The following is a 21930-nucleotide window of genomic DNA, read 5'->3' as shown; positions in this document are numbered from 1 at the left end:
ATAAGTTTTTATTGCAGATCGTACCTACTTTGCTGACTGATTTTAATCATTTTAGTTTTATATTACTGTAAGCAATAAGTTGTTTCAGTAATTTCCCAATTTTCATTAACTAAGCAGTTGAGCATATTAAACATGTTGTGCAAAATGCAACAAAGATAATGTTGCCATTTTTTTGTATGATGGCTTTGGAAGCTTTTTAAATGTCTAACTTTACCAGTTGTTGGATGGTGCCAGTGCGAACCGATGTTTCACATATTTCGACTATTTCCAATGCTTCTCCGGAATGGTAGCGATATTTTCCATATAATTTGTGTACATATAAAATATCGATAGTTTTTAACAAATGTATTAGCTTATCGCGTATATTTTCGGGCTTATAAGTTTGATACATTTAATCAAGTAATTAACATAGCATAGCTTATTGTATACAAAAAAAACACGGAAAGATACATCTTGAAAACAACTTACAATACAAATATCTACCAATTATTTACTCATAGTGTATAAAGAAAATTTCACACCTACAAATATACGTGTTACGTGTACATATGTGTACGTATGTGTTTTTATATATTGTTTGTTGATATTACCTGTTAGGTAAATATTAAATATTCCTGTAATAATTCCACTAAGTGCCATTTTTTGTATCAATATAATAGGAAATACTTATTCCAGTAATGCCAATTTTAAGTAAGCAACTGGGTTTTTAAGTATATCGAATGGTATGCATTTTAAAATTAGTTGTGACATACATACATTCATATTTACACTCATACAGACAGTGTATGTACATATGTATGTATGTATGTTCATATATCTGCATACGGTTTATGACATACAAAGAAGGTTGATGGTCAGTTTTTTACTTTGTGCACAAATCTCATACAAATATGTTCTCCTTAATTTTCTCTTCTAAAAAGTTCAGGCAAATATTCGCCACAAACATTTGTACATAATTAATGCCTTAAACAAAATTAAGTTATTGAGAAAACATATACAAACGTACATGTGTATGCACATATGTATACATATAAGACACATGGGAAATAATTGGAATAAACGTCATAAAAGCTAATAAGTTAGTCTTCCCTCGGACACTTCAAGCTAAATAGTTCTAACATGTTCGAACTTGTACTGTTAATACATGCTGAGACGTACATATTTATGTACATACATATTTACATACATTAATATATACATTCATATATACATACATACATACATACAGGTATGTATGTAACTTTATTGTTCAAAAATGTTTCATGTTGCCTTTAAGTATTAAATAGAAATACAAATTAAATTAAATCCGAATACATTGTTAGGTCTGTCCGAAGCACGTCCTGTGTGTACGAGGGAAATAATAAGTATAATTTTACTTTTTTCCTGGCAGAAACAAAATCTTGCAGGTGAAAATTCACCTGAACAAAATGTTTTCAACAAATACATATTTACTGTACATACACATTTTGTGAAATTTTGTTTGCTTCTGGCGTCTTCTTCGGTTTGATTTCCACGCTTTTCCAACATTATTTTTCATGTTAAACTTTTGTGCTTAGAAAACTTTAACCAAATTACTTTTTACATTTTTTGTACATTAACAAGCTGACTCGAGTGATAAACCCATTTAATATGGGAATGCCACAGAAAACTATAGAGCTTTTGTCTCGTGCATTTTTCCAAAAATCGTATTTTGATAACATTATTCGGACAAGAAGAAACAGTGAAGCGCTTGATTCTTAGAAGAATACTAGACCTGTCTATTACAATTGATAGCTTTTGCTAAAGGATCCGCTGATTTTAATCTGATCAAGGAATTTCAATATATTTCAACCTCTTTGGGGTGTTGGCTCTTTAAAGAAACCCATTGGCGATATGTACAAAAGTATCTAAATTGGTAATACATATTATAACTATAATTATAATTATTATAACGATCTACAAAAACAATATAACAGTTAACGATTTGGAAGTCAATTTGATTAATACCTACCTAACCATTTAAACCATCAAACCAATTCAAAAATCAGATTAAAATAAAATCTTAAACCATGATGATGCTGACTTGGGACCCAATTCCATCAGAAATCATAAAACGTGCATGGTCACTCTGATGAATTAGCAGTGCTTTGTACATACTGCCCACTGTTGTTCCAAATTAACGGTTATTTGGAAATTTGGTGTCTCTTTCCTTTGTTTTTCACAAAGTTGTTTCCTAAATTTTTCGATTTCCACTCCAGGTATAATTGTCAACTGTATACATAGATATTCCTGAGATTTGTGTCAGCTGTTCTCTCAGTACACACACGCCCTAGATATTGAAGTATTGAATTGAATCTGTGGATTACGTTCAGGTGGCTGGATACTAGAGAAACGAAAAGGTAAACTAAAAATTCCTGGCACAGTTTTTTAGTTACCTAGTTACCTACCTATCTAGTGTCTTTAAGAACTTCGAAAAAATAAACGAAACTCAAATTTAAACCTTTGATACATGTTATATATGCTTCTTAAGCTTTAACATTTCATTTTCAATACATTTTTCTTTTTAAACACAAACAGCCAGACCGGCTTTACTCATACTTTTCTGTTTCACTGTTCTGTTCTGTTTAGGTGCTGCGAATTCGCTTATGTTTGTGTTATTTACAGTGCCTGATAAATTGTAAAATTGTTTATCAACTGTTTGTAATGTATGTAATGTAACTTTTGTGTATCCAGCAGTTTTATAGTGATCGATCACAATCAGCACTGCAAGCACTTTGTTAATACCCTGAAAAATGAACGGCATGAGCAGCAATGATGACTCTGTGGAGTGTCCTTTGTGTATGGAGCCACTTGAAGTAGATGATCTCACCTTCTTTCCATGTACCTGCGGATACCAGGTGTGTAAAAAACCTAGTACATATGTACAAATTGATATATAAATATATATAAAACATTTATTTATAGATTTGTAGATTCTGCTGGCACAGAATCCGCACGGATGAGAACAAGTTGTGCCCGGCATGTCGAAAAGAATATCCTGAAAATCCTGCAGACTTTAAGCCATTATCACAAGAAGAAGTAAGTTAATGAGTTAATTAATTAAGGTGTCGGGTGATTACAAATAATATGATTTGTTGCAGATGATTGCTTTCAAGTCGCAAAAGCGTCAAAGGGATCAACAACGGAAACACAAGATAACCGAGAATCGAAAACATTTGGCTAACGTACGAGTGGTTCAACGCAACTTGGTATTTGTCGTGGGTTTACCGCCTCGACTGGCGGATGCAGACGTAAGTCACAATTTTATCTAAAAACTTCATAATTATCAAAAGAGATTTTCTTTCTTTCATTTTTAGATATTAAAAAAGCACGAGTATTTCGGAAAATATGGGAAAATTCATAAAGTCGTTATAAACCCGAGTACCACTTATGCTGGGGTGCAGGTAAGATTTGTTCGATTCAGGATTTTCTTTTGCTAGATACTTTGTTATAAACTGCTGCATCCATCCGCACAAACAGTACGTACATTGTACTGTGAAATTCTCGTTTCGAACTTAAATGTTGAGCAAACTGCTCTGAGGAACTTTAACGCTAAAACGACATGAGTTTAACCATTATAAACTTTAATTCTTATCCAAATTGCAGGTTACTTCAAATGTAAAAACTTTAATATAATTAGCAGATAGGGAAATTCTATGTTCAACGACAAAGGGCAAACGGAGTATCTCTCAAGCGGCAGCGATGTTTGCCGAGCTTAGCATTTAGCTAGACGTTTTTCGAGTCGTCGGGCGATCTTTTACTTTAATTCTTTGCTGCAGAGGACATTGTTTTGATACAATTTGATAAACTGTTAACTCCAGGGTGAACTATTCTCTTTCCAAGTTTCCAATCATTGGGGCATCGTCTGTCATCCTTGATAACCACTAGATCATTGACTTGTAGATTGTCAGTTTTGTGTCGCCATTTTGGTGGCCTTGAAGGTGTGATAGCCAATCGGAACTCCAAAGATTCCAAAAGTGTCGGATAATTTTTTAGTCCTTTCAGGAATTGTACTGTGAGTGGGACCGACCTCTCTAGTGGGTGTTCTCAGCTAAGGCAACTTATTTGTTCCTTTGCAATCAAGATTAAATTTAGATTTTGCAATTAAGATTAATACTGAAAGATTTAATATTTCGGTGAGAAAAATGGTGCCGTTTTGAAAGCAGAAAGAAAATTAGTTTTAGGACAGTTTTGGCGATGGCGAGAACCGGTGTCTAGCCGCTTACCTTATTTAAACAATTTATCTTGCAGTTACTTTCATTTCTTTACACTACACTCGGATAAATCGATTCCACTTGTTGATTTGAAATATTTGTTTGACTTAAAGGGTCCATCAGCGTCCGCCTATGTTACCTACGTTCACAATGCAGATGCACTACGAGCTATACAAAGTGTCAATAACATAATGATAGATGGTCGCCTTATAAAAACCAGCTTGGGGACAACAAAGTACTGTAGCCATTTCATGAAAAACCAGCAATGTCCTAAAGGGGACTGCATGTACTTGCACGAACTGGGAGATCCCGAAGCCAGCTTCACAAAAGAGGTTTGAAGAACTCTTCTCAAGAATTTTGAAGCATCCATGAACATTTTATGTTTGTTGTTTTTAAGCAAATGCATCAGGGAAAACACCAGGAGTATGAAAAACGTTTACACGATGCTCTAACTGCATCTTTTGGACAGAATTCACCAGGAGCTGCAAACTGTAATGGAACACCAAAAACAAATGGTAATTAAATATATAAATAAAATGAACAAATGACTTAATATAATGACAAATATATTCACAATTAGCATCGACCACGACGGCGTCTTCAGCCACAACATCATCGTCATCTGTGTCAGCTGCTGCAAGTGTTGCCTCAAGTGCAGTAAATGTTCAGCAAAAAGAAGCTTGGCCTAGTTTATCCGTCTCGCCAGTCAATGGAAAAGAGCCCACTGCAAGCACAAACACCAATGGAAAAAATAAAAAAGACAAATTTCGAAATGAAAAAACCCGACACGAAAAAGTCAAATCCAAAAATAACAAAAATAGTGCAAGCTCTACTTCGAATACATCAAACAAGGAAAACTTTATTCCAGATGCCAGAGATATTGAAACAATTACAACCACAAGTGCGGAAACAATTATTTCGACGAAAACAAATTCAAGCAACTCATCCAATCTATCAAGAACAGAGAGAAACAAAGATAAAGAGTCTTACCATGATCCTATTTCTAGTGAACAAAAGGAAAATAAACAAAATGTTAAAGTTTCACAAACAAAAACCGAAGTCGAGTGCGTAAAAGACAAGGATAATTCAATAAAACTGAAGAAAAGGGAAAGTTGCGAAACGACCTCACAGCAAACGAGATCGGATTCTAGCGTTCAAAGGTCGCTAAGTTCTTGCAGTGAAAATAGTGAAGGACATGTCTCAGAAAGCAGCGTGAGTGAAAAGAGTTTACCTGTTGATTATCAGGAGAGCAAGTGCAATATTACTCGTTCTGAAGACAATATGGAGAATGTAGAAAGCATCAATACAACTAAGGAGTCTATGAATGCCGACTGTAAAACAGTATCAGATTGTACATCAGTAGTAAACGAGAGCATAAACTCAGTTGTAAACAGCACTAATAATAATGGGCTTCATTTACCACAAAGTCCATTGAATCCACCAGAAAACGGAATCCCATTGTCCGGTACAAAAATATGCAAAAATTTAAGAAATATATTTTATTAATGATTGAATATTTATTTCAGATGAGCTTTCCAAGCTAAATATTTTCGATGATACCATTAGTTTCTTCTCGTCTTCAGCAGCATTCCAGCAAGCTCCAATATTAAAAAATAAAATAGAAGTGGAAATGCGGCAGTCTCATTTGCCTGACTTGATCAACGGTGAGATTTGTATTTATTAGTCGACTCCATCAAATATTAATGATGAAGCATCAATAGCTCTAGCGTTTCATCTGTCTTTCCGTCTGTTTGCTTATATGCATAATAGTCCATCAACCTTACCATATTAATGAGGAACGTTGTCAGATGCGTTTGTACGTGTCACAATCTTTATACCCGGTACTGAGTCAGAAAAGAAAAACTCTGAGCCAGTCCAATTGCTCAAACCCGCGAATCCACAGCTATGAGCGATCATAAATAAAGCCTCTTTGCCCTGAAGCAATTAGCTGGGACACGTTTGAGCTGGGCCACGTTCCGTCTGGTCCAGGGGATGTGACCAGGCCAGAGATTTGTATATTGTCAAAATATTAGTTATTATAACACTAAAATACATAGGTACAGGTACAACCAGATAAATAAATATTTTAAGTAATTTTAGTAATTTTAAAATTTAAGTAATAATTAAAGTTTTTCTCTTGTGATTTCCGGTTATTGAAAAACTTCAGATATTGATGGAATTCAAAAGGCCTCAAATACAAATGGTAATTATTTATTATATTCGATAGTCATAACCCTTGCCATTAACGAACCATTGCCCTTCAACTGATCATTAGCTGATAGCTATAATACAGAATTCAAATCAATAAAATATCAGCTTACATTATGGTTGGAATTTCAAGTGTCGATTTTCGCAAGTAGAAACCCATTTCGAAATATTCATAGACAAAATTCATCGTCAGCTATTGAACGGTTTGTTAATTGGTTGTTATGACATAAAGTAATCCACATGACGCTCAGCATTATAAATTTGTATTCAACTGAAATCTTCTTTCAATTTAATTAAGAATGGGAAGATGCTTTTAAAAACGTAATGCTACGAAACAATAAGCAAGTAGAGGAGCAACTTTTGCAGCAGCAAAATATTCACCAGCACCAGCAACATTTTCATCAGCAAGCACTGCAACAACAGGAAGAATTTCTTCGCATGCATGAATTACAAAAAAGAAACGACATGGCAAATAATATTGCGCTCACGCAAGTAAATGCTCCTTATGCTGGTAAGTGGCATCGAAACGTGGCAGGATGCAGCTGGTTTTCCATATACATATTTTGTTTATTTTATTTTAGATATCCTTAGCCATTTTCGTGGCAACTCAGTTGATATAAATAGAGTTCAAGCCCTGCAGCACCAAATGCAACAGAATGCCGGAGAAAATGGGATTACGCCGAATAATGCGTTCGGCGGTAATATGTCAAAGTTCTTTGACTTTCATAAAAGTCAACAGCAGTCCCACCAGTATCCTTACGGTCATACGAGCCAAATCAACGGAAACTTGGATGTGAATGATACACAAAGAGCAACATCACTACTGGAGAACACTCGACTAAATGCACCATATGTTGAAACTGGTAACTTTAAATGAGTTTCTTTCCATGTAAAAAAGTGTACAAAGCAAACATTTATTTCTTTATTCAAGGACCTAACACTAAATCGCATATTCAAAAGCAAAGATTAATTGGAATGTTTGAAACTTTGGTGAGTCTTACTCTACTTTGGATGGCTTTACATTGTTGCTGCCAAGAGCTTGCCAAACGAGTTTTGTACTTTATTTCTTATATTTTTTACAGTCACAACCTCCAAACTCGCAATCTCAGCTGAATCGGTTTCCTCAAAGCACTATTATTGATGATGATTTAGGTCAGTTTATTGAAAGCTTACAAATTATATTTAATTGAAATGTTTTTAATTTAGGTTTTGATCCTTTTATTGAAACTCAAAAAGGACTAGCTGAGCTTATGGAAAATGAAGTTGTTCAACAACAAAGTATTAATAATGGAAACTCCGCATTAAAATTGCAACAGCAAGCACAAACTTCACATCAGCAACGTCTTGATAACATTCAACGGGCTCGAATGCCGCCTCCGGGCTTCAATCATATGAATTCGTTAGGTTTTGGAGGGGCATCTAGATTGCATTCTAGTAAAATGATGCCTTTTTTGAGCAGCAGCTTAGTAAAAAATGGTACCCAAGCGCAGCAACATCAAGTGCCGCAGGCAACAAACTGGAACGCGAATTTGCCAGCAATGCACCCGAGTCAAGGACAGCACATTGGAGATGCACAATTACAACATCAAATTGCTCAAAATAAAGGTTTGTGCCCTTACTTTATTTTAATCTCGCCATTTAAAAATTCGTAAAAATTCAAAAGATTTCCTGTCTGAGTGCTATTATTGTTGCTTCAGACAATAACGAATATAAAGGTGTAGGTGCATTTATGGTATAAAAGTAAAAAATAAAAGGCGTCTACTCAACAAATGAATTTTTAACAGTTTATAGTTCTCCTGACTGGACTGCCATGGATCCGGCTATACTGTCATTCAGACAGTTTTCATCTTTTCCGCAAAACCAAATGCCCCCACATCCTCAGCAGCAACAAGACATTTTTTTACAACATTTGGTTCAACAGCCAAATTCTCAAGGTAGTATGATTTTCGGAGAAAAGGAGCAACTTAATATTCTGCGCACATTTCTGTTTAGGTTTCAACACTCAACCACAGCAACTTCTTTCTGGAATGCCCATGCCCAATAACATTCTAAATGGACAACAGCTGACACAACCCCAGGTCAATGCCAATGTTCAAGGCATGCTTGAATTCTTAAAAAGCCGCCAATTTGTTTAGCGACATATATAGATTTGTTTATTTGTATTCTTTATGAAATACTTATTAAATTAAAAATAGATCAAATAAAATTCGAAAATTATGAAACTTTTTTTTAAACTCTTTTCGATCTCCTGAATTCGAGTCTTGACGAGTCGGTACAGCTGACTGTTCGTCCTAATGAGCGCATAGTTCTCCTAATTCATTAATACCCCAAATCTTTCAGAAAAAGTTGGTTTGGTTGTCTAGAAAAAAAAATTGTTGACTTGGCCGAGTAGTGAAATTTGTTAAACTCAACTACACTTTTCAACTAAACATTTTATTGTATAGTCAACATCGTATAAGAAAACCTATTTAATGCAACACCTTACATGCCCTCATCAACAAACATCGATAGCATAATTGTACAGCACCAAGACGCAATAACGCAATCCAACCCAAGTGTGAATAGGCTAGGCACATGTTTCAAACATTCCCAACGTTCCCCCTGATAGGCTCAATGTGCAGAGGCATACCCTCTACAACAAAATATCGCAATCACCGAACTGAAGTATCTGGACAGTGCGGAATTATCGTCGTGCGGCCACCTAAATACCTGTAGCGATTAAATAAATAAAATAAAATTATTGTTGAAAATCTAAAATGTATCGAATATGTACTTTTTCGGTTAAATTTTGTAGTAGAAGCAATTTTAATGTAAATAGCATACGGTCCATGGCAGGACATTCAAAATGGGCCAATATAAAGCATATAAAAGCAAAAAAAGACGAATTTAAATCGTCGCTTTTTGCGAAGCTAACGAGGCAATTACGGCTGGCCATACAAGACGGTAAATCGGCAGATCCAGCAATTAATTCCATTTTACAATCAGAAATAGATAAAGCATTAAAGCAAAACATGCCCATGAGTACTATACAAAGAACTTTAAGTCAGTTTAAAAATGTAACACAAAATGTAAAAAAGCACCGCCTGGATATCCGATATAAGAGGAACATATATATCATATGTATTATTTACACCGACAATTTTCCATCAATTAAAATGGATGCAGCGTCCACAGTAAAAAAATCTGGGTAATTGTTCGATATCATTTCCGTTTCTTATATAAATACTTTAGTGGTGCTTAACTATGCCTTTTATTTTATATTTAAAGAGGAGAATTCGTGGATGTCGGGCACATGTTTCAGGATTGTGGCTTGATACAAAGCCAATATGATACGTCGAAGCTATTGGATGGCCAGAGCTTAGAAGACAGAGCAGTTGAAGATGCCATTGAGATCGGAGCTGAAGATATTCAAATAGTTGACATAACCACAGGTTATATAAATGTATGTTAAGTATATAATCTTTTTTACATTTATGGTATTAATGATACGCTCTCTGGTTTTCTCAAATCGTTAGTTTGAATGCACTGAACAAACCTTAAATTGTTATTTTCATTTATTTACTTTCAGTTTTTTTGCAATACAGTCCATGTTCAGAGTTTAAGTACAAAATTATCCAAAATTGGTTACTCTATTGAGAATAGCGAGAGCCTATATGCTGCAAACGTAAGCTGTGTAGATACAATTAAATAAATAAATTTCTAACCATTTTTTTATTTCAGAATCTGGTGACACTGCCGTTAGATGAAAGAAGAGCCTACGATGTATTTAAGGACAAGTTACGGAATATTCCAGGCTTAGAAGAAATTTATGACAATGTAGAATATGATGCGCTTCCCAGTGATATGTAGACGGAACAAATTTTTATATTGAAAAAAAATAGAAACACTTAAATGTTGTTGTATACACTTTATTTATTATCAAAGTATTTTATGCATACAGGACGAATTAATTATTCTTTATGGGAATGTGAAGTTATTGAGAAGTCCAAACGTAATAGAACAATTGTAAATAAAAATATGACATAAATGAAACCACTGACCAGTAAGGGTTCTTGAAGCAAGGACACCTTTTCGAAGCTATAATTAAGAGTAAAGTCAGAAATGTGACTTTCCACCAAATTAGACTTGGAGAATGTAACAACCGGGCGGCCAATCGTATCTAAATAGGTGTGCACCAGCTGATTTGGTCGTCTACTTATTTGGTATGGTGTCGAGAATTGTACATTTGTGCATCCCTCTGGTAGAATAATCTTTATAACAGCTTCATCGATTACCATATTATCATAGATATGGTCTATTAAGTGCATCTTTAACTGATATTTGTTGCCATCGTTGTACATATATTCGTACGATGGAACATTATAGCCAAGAGTATACTTTGTTTTCCATCCACCGAAGAGAGGAAACCGTGGCCTAAGCTCAAGTTCAATAAAATCGCGAACTAAGTTCATGTTTGATGTCGAAATATTGCCATTTGTGTCTCGGTAATAGACCCCAGATGCAGATGCCGGTAAATAGGTTTTATATGACTTTACAGCAGAGTGATCAGAGCGGCCTTCCTTTTGAAAATCGTATCGGGAAAACGATCCTTTCAATTTAGCTCCAGCGTGAGTTAATTGTATTTCTTCCTTGATTGCGATGTTACCCCAATGAGATAATTCAATGGTTCTTTCCAATGCGTTAACTGTTAGAAATGGCGTTTGATTTTCATAATGAATAACCAATTCTTGCTCAGATAAGGCTAATAAAAAATAAACAAATAAACATTGTTAGGTAAATGGATATTCAAATAAAAATATATGTTAATTTACCTTCAACATCTTCGTAAGGCCCTAAATTAATTTTGTTGGATCCAACTGTATAAGGTTTTACTTGGGTGTGGGAGAGTATATTCGCAGAACTGAGTTTAACATTGGTTTTCTGCACGACAGTTTTATATTTCGAATAAAAGTGCAATCTTCCATTATATCTAACCAATTGCTTATCATTTTGTTCAATTTCTTCTGGATGTGGGCGTATGTTTTTCGAGGAGACTGTCTCGATTGCAAAAGATTTCTTTGGAGAGCCCTTTGCAAAAATAAGGGTGTAACTTTGTTCACCATTAATTAATTCCTTATTTTTTCGTAGCTGGATATTTTTCTCCGTGTCGTCTTTCAAAGAAATAAATGAAAGATTGGGCTCCCCTACGAGGAACACGTATTCGGTTATAGGTTTGCCGGTTGTTTCCTCAGCTGAAATTTTGATTGTGGTTTTCACAAGCTGTGAAGACAAATCCAACAGTCTTTCCACATTCGTGTTTATTATTTCTGCGTTCGTGTTTGAGGTGCACAGTAAACATTGTAAAGCAAAGAAAAATAAATACAATATTTTAAACATGGTTATTTCAATGACACGTAAATCAAATGGTGATGTACGAATCAGGACACTATCGATGGTGGATACATTGCGCGGACCTATCGATAAGAAATACTGTCTCACTGCAATATCTTTTAAAAATATAAGGGGTGCCCCAGTAATCGCCTTAGAACCCAGTAGTCAGTGGAAATGTATGCAAACACCGCTAACAATACCCTTTGCACATACGGTAGTTTGAAAATATGACTCAAAGGCTATCAGTATTCTTTCTGTCCACTTAGGCTTTTTTGCCTCCATTCAATAGTTTCTCTTTCGACTGCAAGAACTGTGTACTCTATAAATCAAAGTGTAAGGCCAATTCTGAGTTATTGAGTTACCGTAACCGAAATATACCGAAATATGTCAGTGTGAATGGGCCAAATAAACATTTTAGGTTGAATTTTTTAAACTATTTACCAACTGCATGCGATGTAGCCGCTGCCGGTTATTTTTGGCATTATCTCGTCGCCGAAGATAACACAATCAGCCTTTACTGCAGAGTTCGGCACGGTAGCGACTCCACCTTCGATAAGGCGGATAGACTAGTTTTGAAATGACACTCACAAATAGAAAATACCCTGTTTACTCTTTGAGTACAGGATAAAATAAACTGCTTAAAAGTTTTCAAAATTACATTTTATTCGTATTGAAATAATATGTGTTTACGAGTATTTTGATCCATTTCGGATTTTCTTATACTTTTCTTAAGGTGTGTAGTGTTTAGGATTTATTTGCCAAATTTTTAATTTTTCGTCTATCCATGCTCTTAAGCTAGCAACGTTTGTGTAAACTCCGGGGATGTTTTCTTCGCCGCAACCAATTCCCCAAGCTACTATGCCAGCAGACTTAAACCGATTTGGTTCTCCTTTAATGGGGCATACTAATGGGGAGCCACCATCACCTTTGCAAGTGTCTTTATCCTTTTCACCGCCTGCACATATAAAACTTTCATGCAAAATGAAATGCTTTCCGAGCCGAGTTTCGCGCAAGTTTGTCTGGCATTGTTGTCTCGGCATAACAGGCAAGTCAACCTTTTTCAGAATGACTTGATATTCGCCATCTTTTCCAAATTTGTTTTTTCCCCAACCTGTCGCAAAGCAACGATCATAATCAAATACATCACCCAAGCTCGGCAAACACACTGGCTGAATGTTCTGCTGAGAGGTAAACGCACTTTCCAGCGATAGCAGTGCAACATCATTATAAAGTGACCCCTTATTAAATTGTTCATGATACACTATTTCTTTCACATAACGGTCCTCATGTGGTATTATTTCTTTTTTTGTTTGAGTATCCCATTCTCCTGCTCTCACTAAAAAAAAATAAAAAATTTAAAATTAGATAAAAAGAGGGGGAATGTTGCGAGCCGCGAACAAATGCGACTCTACTTTTAGTTTTTGGGTATTATAAATATGTACATACCAACAATTGTGTTTGGCTCTTTGTTATGAACGCAGTGAGCTGCTGTTAAAACAACATTTGGAGCTATTAAAGCTCCTCCGCACTCATATAAGTTCAGTTGAGCTTCCTCTCGCAAAATTGCAACCATCCATGGGAATTCTGCGAACTCTGCTTCTTGGTTAACAGCTCCAGTTATTTTAAAGCCAATACCGTTTGGATTTTGATAACCACAGCCTTTTGCTGCATCGGAAGGTGGTACTGTGATATCAGGTTTATCCACCTAAATAATGAATGTAAATTTATAAACTTAAGGCATACAAAATTATATTAAAAAATACCTTGTTTGAAAGATCACAACATAGATCCAAATAGTTTTTACACGGTGCTGCAGTGTCAATTCGGATGTCAATTATATTTTCACCACTAGTGTTTATTGTGTTGTTTGTACATAACCATCGAGGCACGCATTCTTTCTGGTCTCCACAGGACTGATACTGGGCTGCGGAGATTGGTGAGCGTGTTGGGTCAACAGTAACTGCATCGATTCCAGTTTTTTGTGTTGTAGGTACCGATGTGTCGCCTGTTTTGAAAATATCCGCAATTAGGTTGTCAAGGGATGTGTCCTGCCCAACACAAACATATAATAAGGTGCAAAAAACAGCACCATTAAACAAAAGCATGTTTCTGAAAAAAATAAGTAAGTATTATATCTCTGTTGATGTTTGACCCCAAGTGTAAGCAGGCTGTTTGGCTAAGCGCCGTACCGTGGGTGCAGATTATTCTGAACTCTAAGAATCTCATTTTCTAAAAACATTACTTTAATACAATTTAGGTTTAGACGTTTTCTTTATTTATTCGCTAAAGGAAATAAAACATCGGAAGTCTCAAACGGAATTATAAACAAGGATTCGTCTGAAAAAAAATTCATTGGAAGATACAACTCCAGACTTGGATCGCAATCTACTGTTAATCCAAGGTTGTTAATAGAAAAATGTATATACATATGTACATATGCATTAAATTCATAATGTAAAATTTTCTAATTAGGAATAATCATCACTCTGTTAAACCTTCATTGCCAATCGTCTGTGAATAAAAAGATTTATGTACATAAATACATATGTATGTATGTATGTATGTACCTTAAGCTCGAAGAGTAAATAGGGTATATTGTATTTGTGGTCGGAGCAATGTGCGTAACGCACAGAACGGAAGGCAACGTTTTCGACCCTATAAAGTATAAATAAATACATATATTCTTGAACAGCATCAATAGTCGATGTCCGATGTACCATAGAGATAAGACTATAAGAGCTTGGGCAACCAAGTTTCCTGACCCCACAAAGGGCGAACATCGGCTACATCCACAATTTTAAAGATAGAGAAAACTAAAAACCCCGATTCGAAGAGAATGTCTAGGGAATACATACATATAAACTTAGGCTTTTCGGTGTAAGTTTATCCGGGGATTTTATCCAAGTATCTAAAATGTCGATTATACACACATACATATGTGGATTTTATGCATATGAGAATAATAATATTCCTTAGTATAACATATACATTTATATTCCTGTTAATAACTTTATTAACCCAACACACATGCACAGATACATATGTATATGTCTGTATGAATGTACATACATATGTAGACATTAAACATATGCAGTTGTTATTATATAATTAAAATAAAATGAAATTCGAATACTTTTTCTTGTTTACTACACCCAATATAAGTAATTCAATATTTCTCGGTTATAATACATACTCAGTTTTTTCGATTGAAATCTGAACTTAAATTTGTTTTATGAAGTATGGCAGCTGATGCTTTGTATTACTTGGCAATGACTAAATGTCGGAGCTAATTTGATTTCTGAGTCAATCTTCATTGGAAGATACTGATAGAGAGATCACACCACACAATGCGAGGCACTTGAATAGCATCTATGCAAATTTTAAATAGTAAGTAGTAACTGTATAAAACTAAGGAGAAAACTGTCTAATATAGATATTTAAAAAAAATACGAATATTAATAATTATTTTCATTCTTACATTAATTTAAAATTAATAATTATTAGTTTTTTTTATTGTTGTGTGTTACACGTAGGGTACTCTTATCGAAAAGCCAACCGAGTGCTTGTAAGAACTGACATTCGTTTGGTTAGAAAAGACTGGCCTTGTTTGGTTTTTGTCGGTGGTTGCTTTTAGGAACCACCCTTAAAGTACCCTCAACTGAAAACATCAAAGGACGAAAAGGACAATATCGAAATATTTGTATGTCGTCAAATATAACTACAAGATATATATTTTTAAGTCGGTAACAAACCTATTGCAAAACAAAAATGTTTAAAAGCAAGCAAGAAGGAAGTCTGGTGTACAAATGTACAGTTCGTCTACTCGATGATTCTGATGTGGTAGAATGTGAATTTCAGGTGAGTTTATATTTAACAAAAAAATGTGAATGTTGATATTGATGCATTAGAAATGGATTTATTTTATAAAGTGAACCTTAAGTATGTAGTTTAAGGAGTTTGGGGATACAGCCGATTTCTGGTGGTGGAGTCAGAAAGAGTTCTTTCCGACCCAATACAGAATATACATATGTACATATGTACATACACACATTTACTCTTAATTTTAACTCGCCACAACAAGTACATTCATGTTAGAAGGATACAAATGTATGCATGGGGTAAGAATAGGGATATAGGGTGAGCCCGTCAACAGTTTATATAAAATAATTCGGGTAAAATATCGAAGAGATTAAAGGAACATATTAACAGCTATTAGAATTTGCTGCTTTCAACAGAATCCGCAATGGGAAGGACACATATAGTGTTGACAGTTCGACGCGTGGTTAACTAGTCACACAGAATCTTATTGACTTCTTTGTTCCATAAAAGGGGAGACAGGACTCCTCCTTGCGGGATGCCTCTGTTGACATATCTTGACTGAGTGGACGATCCCATTGATGATGTCACCGTTCTGCATGTGAGCAATTGATCAATGAGCATCACCAAGTGGCGGCCCACCCCCAGGTTAGTCAGGGCAACCGTAATGGCTCCCGGCTCGACGTTGTTGAAAGCTCCATCGTTGTCGAGGAAGGTAACTAGAGAGTTTTCCCAGAGGTGTAGAGATTTCTGTATCCCAAAAATGAATTCGTGAAGGCCCGGTTCCGTGGATTTTCCTTTCCAGTACGCGTATTGGGGGCCTGACTGAATGAGGGTTGATGGTTGTCCCCAGTTGTAAAACGACTATTCTCTCAAAGGCTTTGAGTAGAAAGGAGGATAGACAATAGGTCTGAAGTCCAGGATAGGCTTTTCCACTTTTATACAAAACGTGTCTAAATATTTAATGAACTGCTCAAAACAGGCGTTTCACAAAGGAATATATTTGCTGGACTACTTATGTGGAGAATTGAATATAAAAGAGAAAGACTACTTCGGCTTGCGATACGTTGATGGGTCAAAACAAAGAGTAAGTAACTGTAAATAAAAGTACCTACGTACGTGTGCATAAACTTATTAACTTCTTAATAGCACTGGTTAGACTTGGCCAAATCCTTAATAAAACAAAGTAAAGGTGAGTTACAACATGCCAACTTAAAGTCATATATCTAATTAATTTCATTTGATTACAAGACCTGGATCCTATTTTATTCTCACTAAGAGTAAAATTTTACCCCGCTGATCCATTTCGTCTAACTGGGATCTCTCGAATTATGTTGTATAAGCAATTAAAAAGAGATTTAAGACACGGACGTTTGTACTGCTCCTTTGGTGAGGCAGCCGCTTTGGGGGCTTTAATTGTGCAAGGTATATTACATATTTAAGATTCCACACGCACAATTATTATTAATTTTATTTTCATTATTTATTATTTTAACGTCCCACAACGTTTCTCCTCTTTTCTGTTGTATTTTTATAGCACTTGTAATACTTACGAATTAAAATGGACATGTTTGTATAAATTACAGAGGAACTTGGAGACTATAATGAGAAATTTCATATAGGCGATTATGTGTCTTCACTTGAATTGGCCTTGCGCCAAACGGAAAATCTCGAAAAGAAAATTATGGAACTCCACAAAAAGCGAGAGGCTGGACAGGATTCCTTCCTAGCTATTCACGACTTTCTGGGTATAGCTCGCACACTGGAAACCTATGGAATTGAACCGCATCCTGTTAAAGATCACCGTGGATCTCAACTGTATGTTGGCATTAATAATTCGGGTATAAGCACGTTCATTGCAGGCAAACGCTCACAACACTTCCGTTGGAATGAAGTGCATAAGATTAACTTTGAAGGGAAAATGTTTATTGCACATTTAAGTTATACTGATGCCAGCCGTGAACCTGTATGTATAAGGAAATAAACTATTTAATTTTTACTACAGCTTACATTGATTTATAGAAAAAGCACACTATTGGATTTAAATGCCCATCGGGAGCTGCTTGTCGATATCTGTGGAGGTGTGCAATCGAACAAATGCTGTTTTTTACGTAAGTTTGATAAGATTGGACAGATTAATGCATTCATTGGTAAATTTCATCATTTCAGACTGCCCAATAGTGAAAATGCAGCCGTTGTTTCTGGTGGAGGTTTTTTCTCCTGGGGTACAAAATTCCGATACACTGGCCGAACTGAGCGAGAAATATTAACTGAAAATATAAATGCTTTACGCGAACAAAAAATAAATGGTTCCAGTTCGAGTAAGCGAAAGGCAAGCAGTGTTCCAGCCACTCCTTCCAGTCCCCAGGGAGAATTATCACAAATACGTAAGCAAATTCGCTATTGACCTCTAAATAAAAGGAAGTCTAACGAACCATATTTTTTGAACAGGTTACAGTAGCTTACCTCGTTCAACAATGTCTGAACCGTTGGGCTCCTGCAATGTACAAATGAATCGCAATCATATTTATGGCGCTCATCCGCAGGATCAGAGCACTTGCATAATCGATAGCAACGGATGTATTCAAATGCCTATTTTAGAGCCCGTTTGCGAGGAGTCTCGTTTACGTTCTTCAAACCATGATAGTGCCAATTATTTTTCAAAACCGTTGACTGGATTTCCATACCGAGAGTTGACCGAACATTCCTCCGCTGAAAGCGGTAGTGGCTATGATCAGTCCAGAAAACATAAAGAAAATATGAAACAATACACGGGCTACGCGTCTAGACTGTGCTATCCACAAGCTAACTCGAATTCATCAGCCGGTATGACAGTCCCTAAGAATGTTGATCATTCTTCGAACATGCATACAAATTCAATTAATGGTGTGAAAACTTTTCGCAAATTTCATTTATTGCATGCCTTTATTCCATCGGTTATTTTCGTTGCTTTCGCGATGGCTGGAACAGCTGTATTTATTATGGAGTCAGAGTCAGATTTGTTTGATCAAATACGCAATTCTCCTGAAATGATTTGCCTACGCTTCCAATATTATCAGCCTTTAAAAGATTTTGTTTTGCAAAAGTTTGGTAGAAAAGATTAATTTGATTGCTAATATGGTTTTTAGTTCGATTAAATCTTTAGAAAATATTAAGCAAAGGTATAAAACTAAGCTGTTCTCATAATTCTCATAGTGAATATTTAATTGAAGTCCTCAGATTTATTTTTGTAAACCTTACGACTTACTTTTCCAATGAGAAGAATGATCTGTGATCCTTTAAAGCTAGTAAGGAAGATTGTAAAATGTGAAATGTAATTTATTGACACACATCTTCCATTAAAAAAACCTTGGCATATTCTTATATTAAAAATGTGTGTAATAGATTTATTTTAGATGATTATTAAAAACAAAAACAAGCTTTCATCTAACTGTACATTATGTTTCTCTATTACAAAATATTCTTATAACACATTGAATAAAACCATTTTATAATATCTACTTTTCCTTACATTTGTTTGGATTTATGTGACTCTGTGTGAATTTGTTTGTCGCCAGATATTCGACCAGACCTAATGGGCAGAATATGCATACATACATATGTAGAATCGTCTTCATTTAACGCTCTTTCCTTTTGTACTTGTTTCCTTCCGTGTTTCTTGTTTCTGTCGACAAAAGAAAGATTCATTCTTTCTTTTGCTGCGGTATTTCTAGTATTTAATTGGCTGGTTTTCTGATACATATATTTTCTGCTGATCTGAGTACCCAACTGCTAAATTCTGGCGGCAAAATTGTCTGACGAACAAAAAACAGGGTTGATTTCTTATCCTTTGTATGGTTATATATTATCTTTGATTCTGTCGTAAGAAAACTTCGCGCATCTGAGTACTGGGCTTGAGATACAAAAATATCATCAAACAATTGAAAAGCACCAAATCTATCAGAAAAAGTTGGTTGCTGTTGTGCGCATGTCCAGCCGTAAGAGGAAGAAATAATTACATACGTAAATATATATGTATGTGTGCATATTTCAATAAACATTAAGTCCAGTTGATGCTATAATGTTAGCATAGAGAGTTTAAAATGCGTTACTATTGGACTTTTCGGGTGATTGTATATATTTGTAAGTTTTACTATCAATCAGTTACATGAATATGTTCATGCTGTGCACATATAAATCGTTTTTATATGAACTCTTTTTTCCAGTACTTTCACGAGGAACGTCCCCAAAAACTATATATTTTGATGAAAAAGTATCAGTTTTAGAGTCTGCAAATATAAGTAATGAATATATTGCGAACATTAATAAGGCACTCAATAGAGGGCCTTATTTTGATACTTCCGCAACCAAAAATGTCACATCTCTCGTGGGGAAAACGGGACACCTAAACTGTCGCATCAAGAATCTGGGCAATAAAACGGTACGTCATCGCTGAACTAAAGTCTGTAGAAAATATTTAAAATATGCTATACAACAGGTATCATGGATACGCCATAGGGACTTACATCTGTTAACTGTAGCAGAAAGCACATATACATCGGACCAGCGATTTACTTCCATATACAATAAGCAGACTGGAGACTGGTCTTTACAGGTGCGTGGAATACAGAAACATTAATTGCGGGCATTTTTCTTCGATGATTTCCGTTCCGCGTACGATTTCTGATATACAATTTCGTAAATTTTAGATAATGTTTGCACAAATCAGAGATTCCGGAGTATACGAATGTCAGGTATCAACCACGCCTCCAGTTGGCTATACCATGATATTTTCAGTTGTAGGTAAGTTCAACAAAATATATGATACTAGCTGTACCTGTTTTCGATAAGATTAACTTCAACATAATTTATGGAGCGTTTGAACGCGACTCACAACGTCCCTACTCGTTTATTATACATATTGCTATTGTAGTTTGAGCCTGTAACCATCTGTCATTTATATATTTGAATGTTCTAATTTTTATTAAATTATAGAACCTATTACTACCATTCCTGGAGGTCCTGAATTGTATATTGACATGGGATCAACAGTGAATTTAACGTGTGTCGTAAAGCATTTACCCGATCCACCCTATACAGTGCATTGGACCCACAACAATCAGGTAATTACGATTACAATAAAATAAAAATGACTATCTTCAAGAAACCGTTTGGTGTTTTCAAGGATATAAATTATGATTCGCCACGAGGAGGAGTGTCAGTAATAACTGAAAAAGGAGATATAACTACTTCATATCTCTTGATTCAGCGAGCCAAGATATCTGATTCGGGAAAATATTCTTGCTTACCATCAAATGCAAATCCAAAGTCGGTCAATGTTCACATACTTATCGGTAAGCACTTTTCCTTTCTTATAGCTTTAAGTTTTAATAAATTATGTTTTTTCATGGCATATATTTTGTACACCGTACGCGTATATTTTGTTATGAGTACGAACGCGTCTCACACCGTTCCTCCTCGTTCTTATATAATCTTAAGTGAAATTTGAAGCCGCGGCAGCCGATGTAAGCTTTTTAGTCAAATATACAATTAATGCTCCATTTTCTTTTTTTTCATATAGGTGATCATCCTGCTGCCGTGCAAAGGGCCCATAGTTTAGTTCCCTATAGTTGTAAAATGCTAGTTCTAACCATTTTTGCATTCTTGAAACTTAGCATTTAAGTATAAACATACGTATAGTTTTGTAAATAATAAATACCTTGTCACATACGAAAACTGTACAGTGTTTCCCTTTTTTACGTTTTTAATGTTTTTAATGTTATAGCAGCTCAGAAGCCGTTGCACTTACATTAGTTGTACGATAGTTATCCGCGACATTCTGCTTAGAACACTTTTTTGTGCGAGGGGACGAAGCACAGTTGAAAATCTAATGGAAACTCTTAATGCCCTTTATGCTCAATGCTCAAGGAACTATCTACCTCAATACAGGATACGTTTTTCACAGGATCCTAAACAGTTGTATAGCGTCGTAAACAGCAAGCGTGTAACGACTGCACATCCATCCTCGGTATAAATTCAAAATACGTCGACAAACAGTAATCAGGCAAACAACTTATTCTCAGAAAAGCTACTCTGGTCATCTGCATCCATATAGTCTACCAAGATCGAACCTCTTGTTAATGATCATTGCTTTATGATCTTCGACAGGTTAGGTTTGCGTTTTCTCCGGGCCCTGACGGAGTTACCGGCTATGTACTCAGGTACTGCTTAACCTATTCACTCTATCCATTCATTCTTTAAGCTTTTCCCCCAGCGGGAAGGAATCTTTTATAATTTGTTTCCATAAGAAAGGTAGCAAAGGCGA

The 21930-nt window shown here is 35.4% G+C and overlaps 6 protein-coding genes across 13 annotated transcripts; 4 read left to right on the top strand and 2 right to left on the bottom strand.

Moving 5' to 3' along the window:
- The first annotated feature begins 428 nt into the window (after positions 1-428).
- On the top strand, positions 429-8662 carry LOC117900747 (transcription factor SPT20 homolog). 4 transcript variants are annotated; one of them, XM_034811226.1, is made up of 18 exons: positions 429-552; positions 2238-2378; positions 2716-2876; positions 2944-3057; positions 3120-3269; positions 3336-3422; positions 4346-4564; positions 4630-4747; positions 4813-5697; positions 5759-5896; positions 6400-6435; positions 6739-6951; positions 7022-7303; positions 7372-7430; positions 7523-7592; positions 7647-8045; positions 8225-8374; positions 8433-8662. In XM_034811226.1, exons 3-18 carry the CDS (start codon positions 2772-2774, stop codon positions 8573-8575), a joined length of 3168 nt encoding a protein of 1055 aa, XP_034667117.1. In that variant the 5' UTR covers positions 429-552; positions 2238-2378; positions 2716-2771; the 3' UTR covers positions 8576-8662. The 4 variants fall into 4 exon arrangements, with proteins under 4 accessions (XP_034667117.1, XP_034667116.1, XP_034667120.1 ...); XM_034811225.1 differs by having other exon boundaries at positions 2713-2876; XM_034811229.1 differs by lacking the exon at positions 2238-2378 and having other exon boundaries at positions 434-552.
- Positions 8663-9144: 482 nt separating this feature from the next.
- Positions 9145-10317, top strand: LOC117901086 (probable transcriptional regulatory protein MMOB1910). Of its 2 annotated transcripts, XM_034811710.1 has the most exons (4): positions 9145-9627; positions 9708-9882; positions 10009-10104; positions 10161-10317. In XM_034811710.1, the coding sequence occupies exons 1-4, from the start codon at positions 9197-9199 to the stop codon at positions 10287-10289; spliced, it is 831 nt and encodes a 276-aa protein (XP_034667601.1). In that variant the 5' UTR covers positions 9145-9196; the 3' UTR covers positions 10290-10317. The 2 variants fall into 2 exon arrangements, with proteins under 2 accessions (XP_034667601.1, XP_034667602.1); XM_034811711.1 differs by lacking the exon at positions 10009-10104 and having other exon boundaries at positions 10161-10307.
- A 10-nt stretch (positions 10318-10327) lies between these two features.
- On the bottom strand, positions 10328-11842 carry LOC117901085 (dolichyl-diphosphooligosaccharide--protein glycosyltransferase subunit 1). The gene is made up of 2 exons (XM_034811709.1): positions 11252-11842; positions 10328-11181 (listed from the first exon to the last, which is right to left on the bottom strand). The coding sequence occupies exons 1-2, from the start codon at positions 11814-11816 to the stop codon at positions 10391-10393; spliced, it is 1356 nt and encodes a 451-aa protein (XP_034667600.1). The 5' UTR covers positions 11817-11842; the 3' UTR covers positions 10328-10390.
- A 613-nt stretch (positions 11843-12455) lies between these two features.
- LOC117900916 (phenoloxidase-activating factor 2) lies at positions 12456-15109 on the bottom strand. Its single transcript, XM_034811478.1, has 4 exons — positions 15004-15109; positions 13574-13919; positions 13257-13515; positions 12456-13146 (listed from the first exon to the last, which is right to left on the bottom strand). The coding sequence occupies exons 2-4, from the start codon at positions 13913-13915 to the stop codon at positions 12539-12541; spliced, it is 1209 nt and encodes a 402-aa protein (XP_034667369.1). The 5' UTR covers positions 13916-13919; positions 15004-15109; the 3' UTR covers positions 12456-12538.
- Positions 15110-15511: 402 nt separating this feature from the next.
- LOC117900914 (FERM domain-containing protein 5) lies at positions 15512-19026 on the top strand. Of its 3 annotated transcripts, none has more exons than XM_034811477.1 (8): positions 15512-15668; positions 16609-16713; positions 16776-16818; positions 16878-17051; positions 17213-17592; positions 17649-17737; positions 17808-18013; positions 18078-19026. In XM_034811477.1, the coding sequence occupies exons 1-8, from the start codon at positions 15579-15581 to the stop codon at positions 18728-18730; spliced, it is 1740 nt and encodes a 579-aa protein (XP_034667368.1). In that variant the 5' UTR covers positions 15512-15578; the 3' UTR covers positions 18731-19026. The 3 variants fall into 3 exon arrangements, with proteins under 3 accessions (XP_034667368.1, XP_034667367.1, XP_034667366.1); XM_034811476.1 differs by having other exon boundaries at positions 16776-16812; positions 17796-18013; positions 18078-19025; XM_034811475.1 differs by having other exon boundaries at positions 17796-18013; positions 18078-19024.
- Positions 19027-19589: 563 nt separating this feature from the next.
- LOC117901842 (hemicentin-1) lies at positions 19590-21339 on the top strand. 2 transcript variants are annotated; one of them, XM_034812784.1, is made up of 7 exons: positions 19591-19748; positions 19832-20046; positions 20104-20220; positions 20315-20408; positions 20601-20728; positions 20791-20959; positions 21187-21339. In XM_034812784.1, the coding sequence occupies exons 1-7, from the start codon at positions 19709-19711 to the stop codon at positions 21285-21287; spliced, it is 864 nt and encodes a 287-aa protein (XP_034668675.1). In that variant the 5' UTR covers positions 19591-19708; the 3' UTR covers positions 21288-21339. The 2 variants fall into 2 exon arrangements, with proteins under 2 accessions (XP_034668676.1, XP_034668675.1); XM_034812785.1 differs by lacking the exons at positions 20601-20728; positions 21187-21339 and having other exon boundaries at positions 19590-19748; positions 20791-20879.
- The last annotated feature ends 591 nt before the right edge of the window (positions 21340-21930 follow it).

The sequence above is a fragment of the Drosophila subobscura genome, chromosome U, assembly GCF_008121235.1.
Source record: "Drosophila subobscura isolate 14011-0131.10 chromosome U, UCBerk_Dsub_1.0, whole genome shotgun sequence".
Classification (NCBI taxonomy): Eukaryota; Metazoa; Arthropoda; class Insecta; order Diptera; family Drosophilidae; genus Drosophila; species Drosophila subobscura.
Note: the sequence above shows the minus strand (reverse complement) of the source record. Positions and strands in the feature narration are given on the sequence as shown.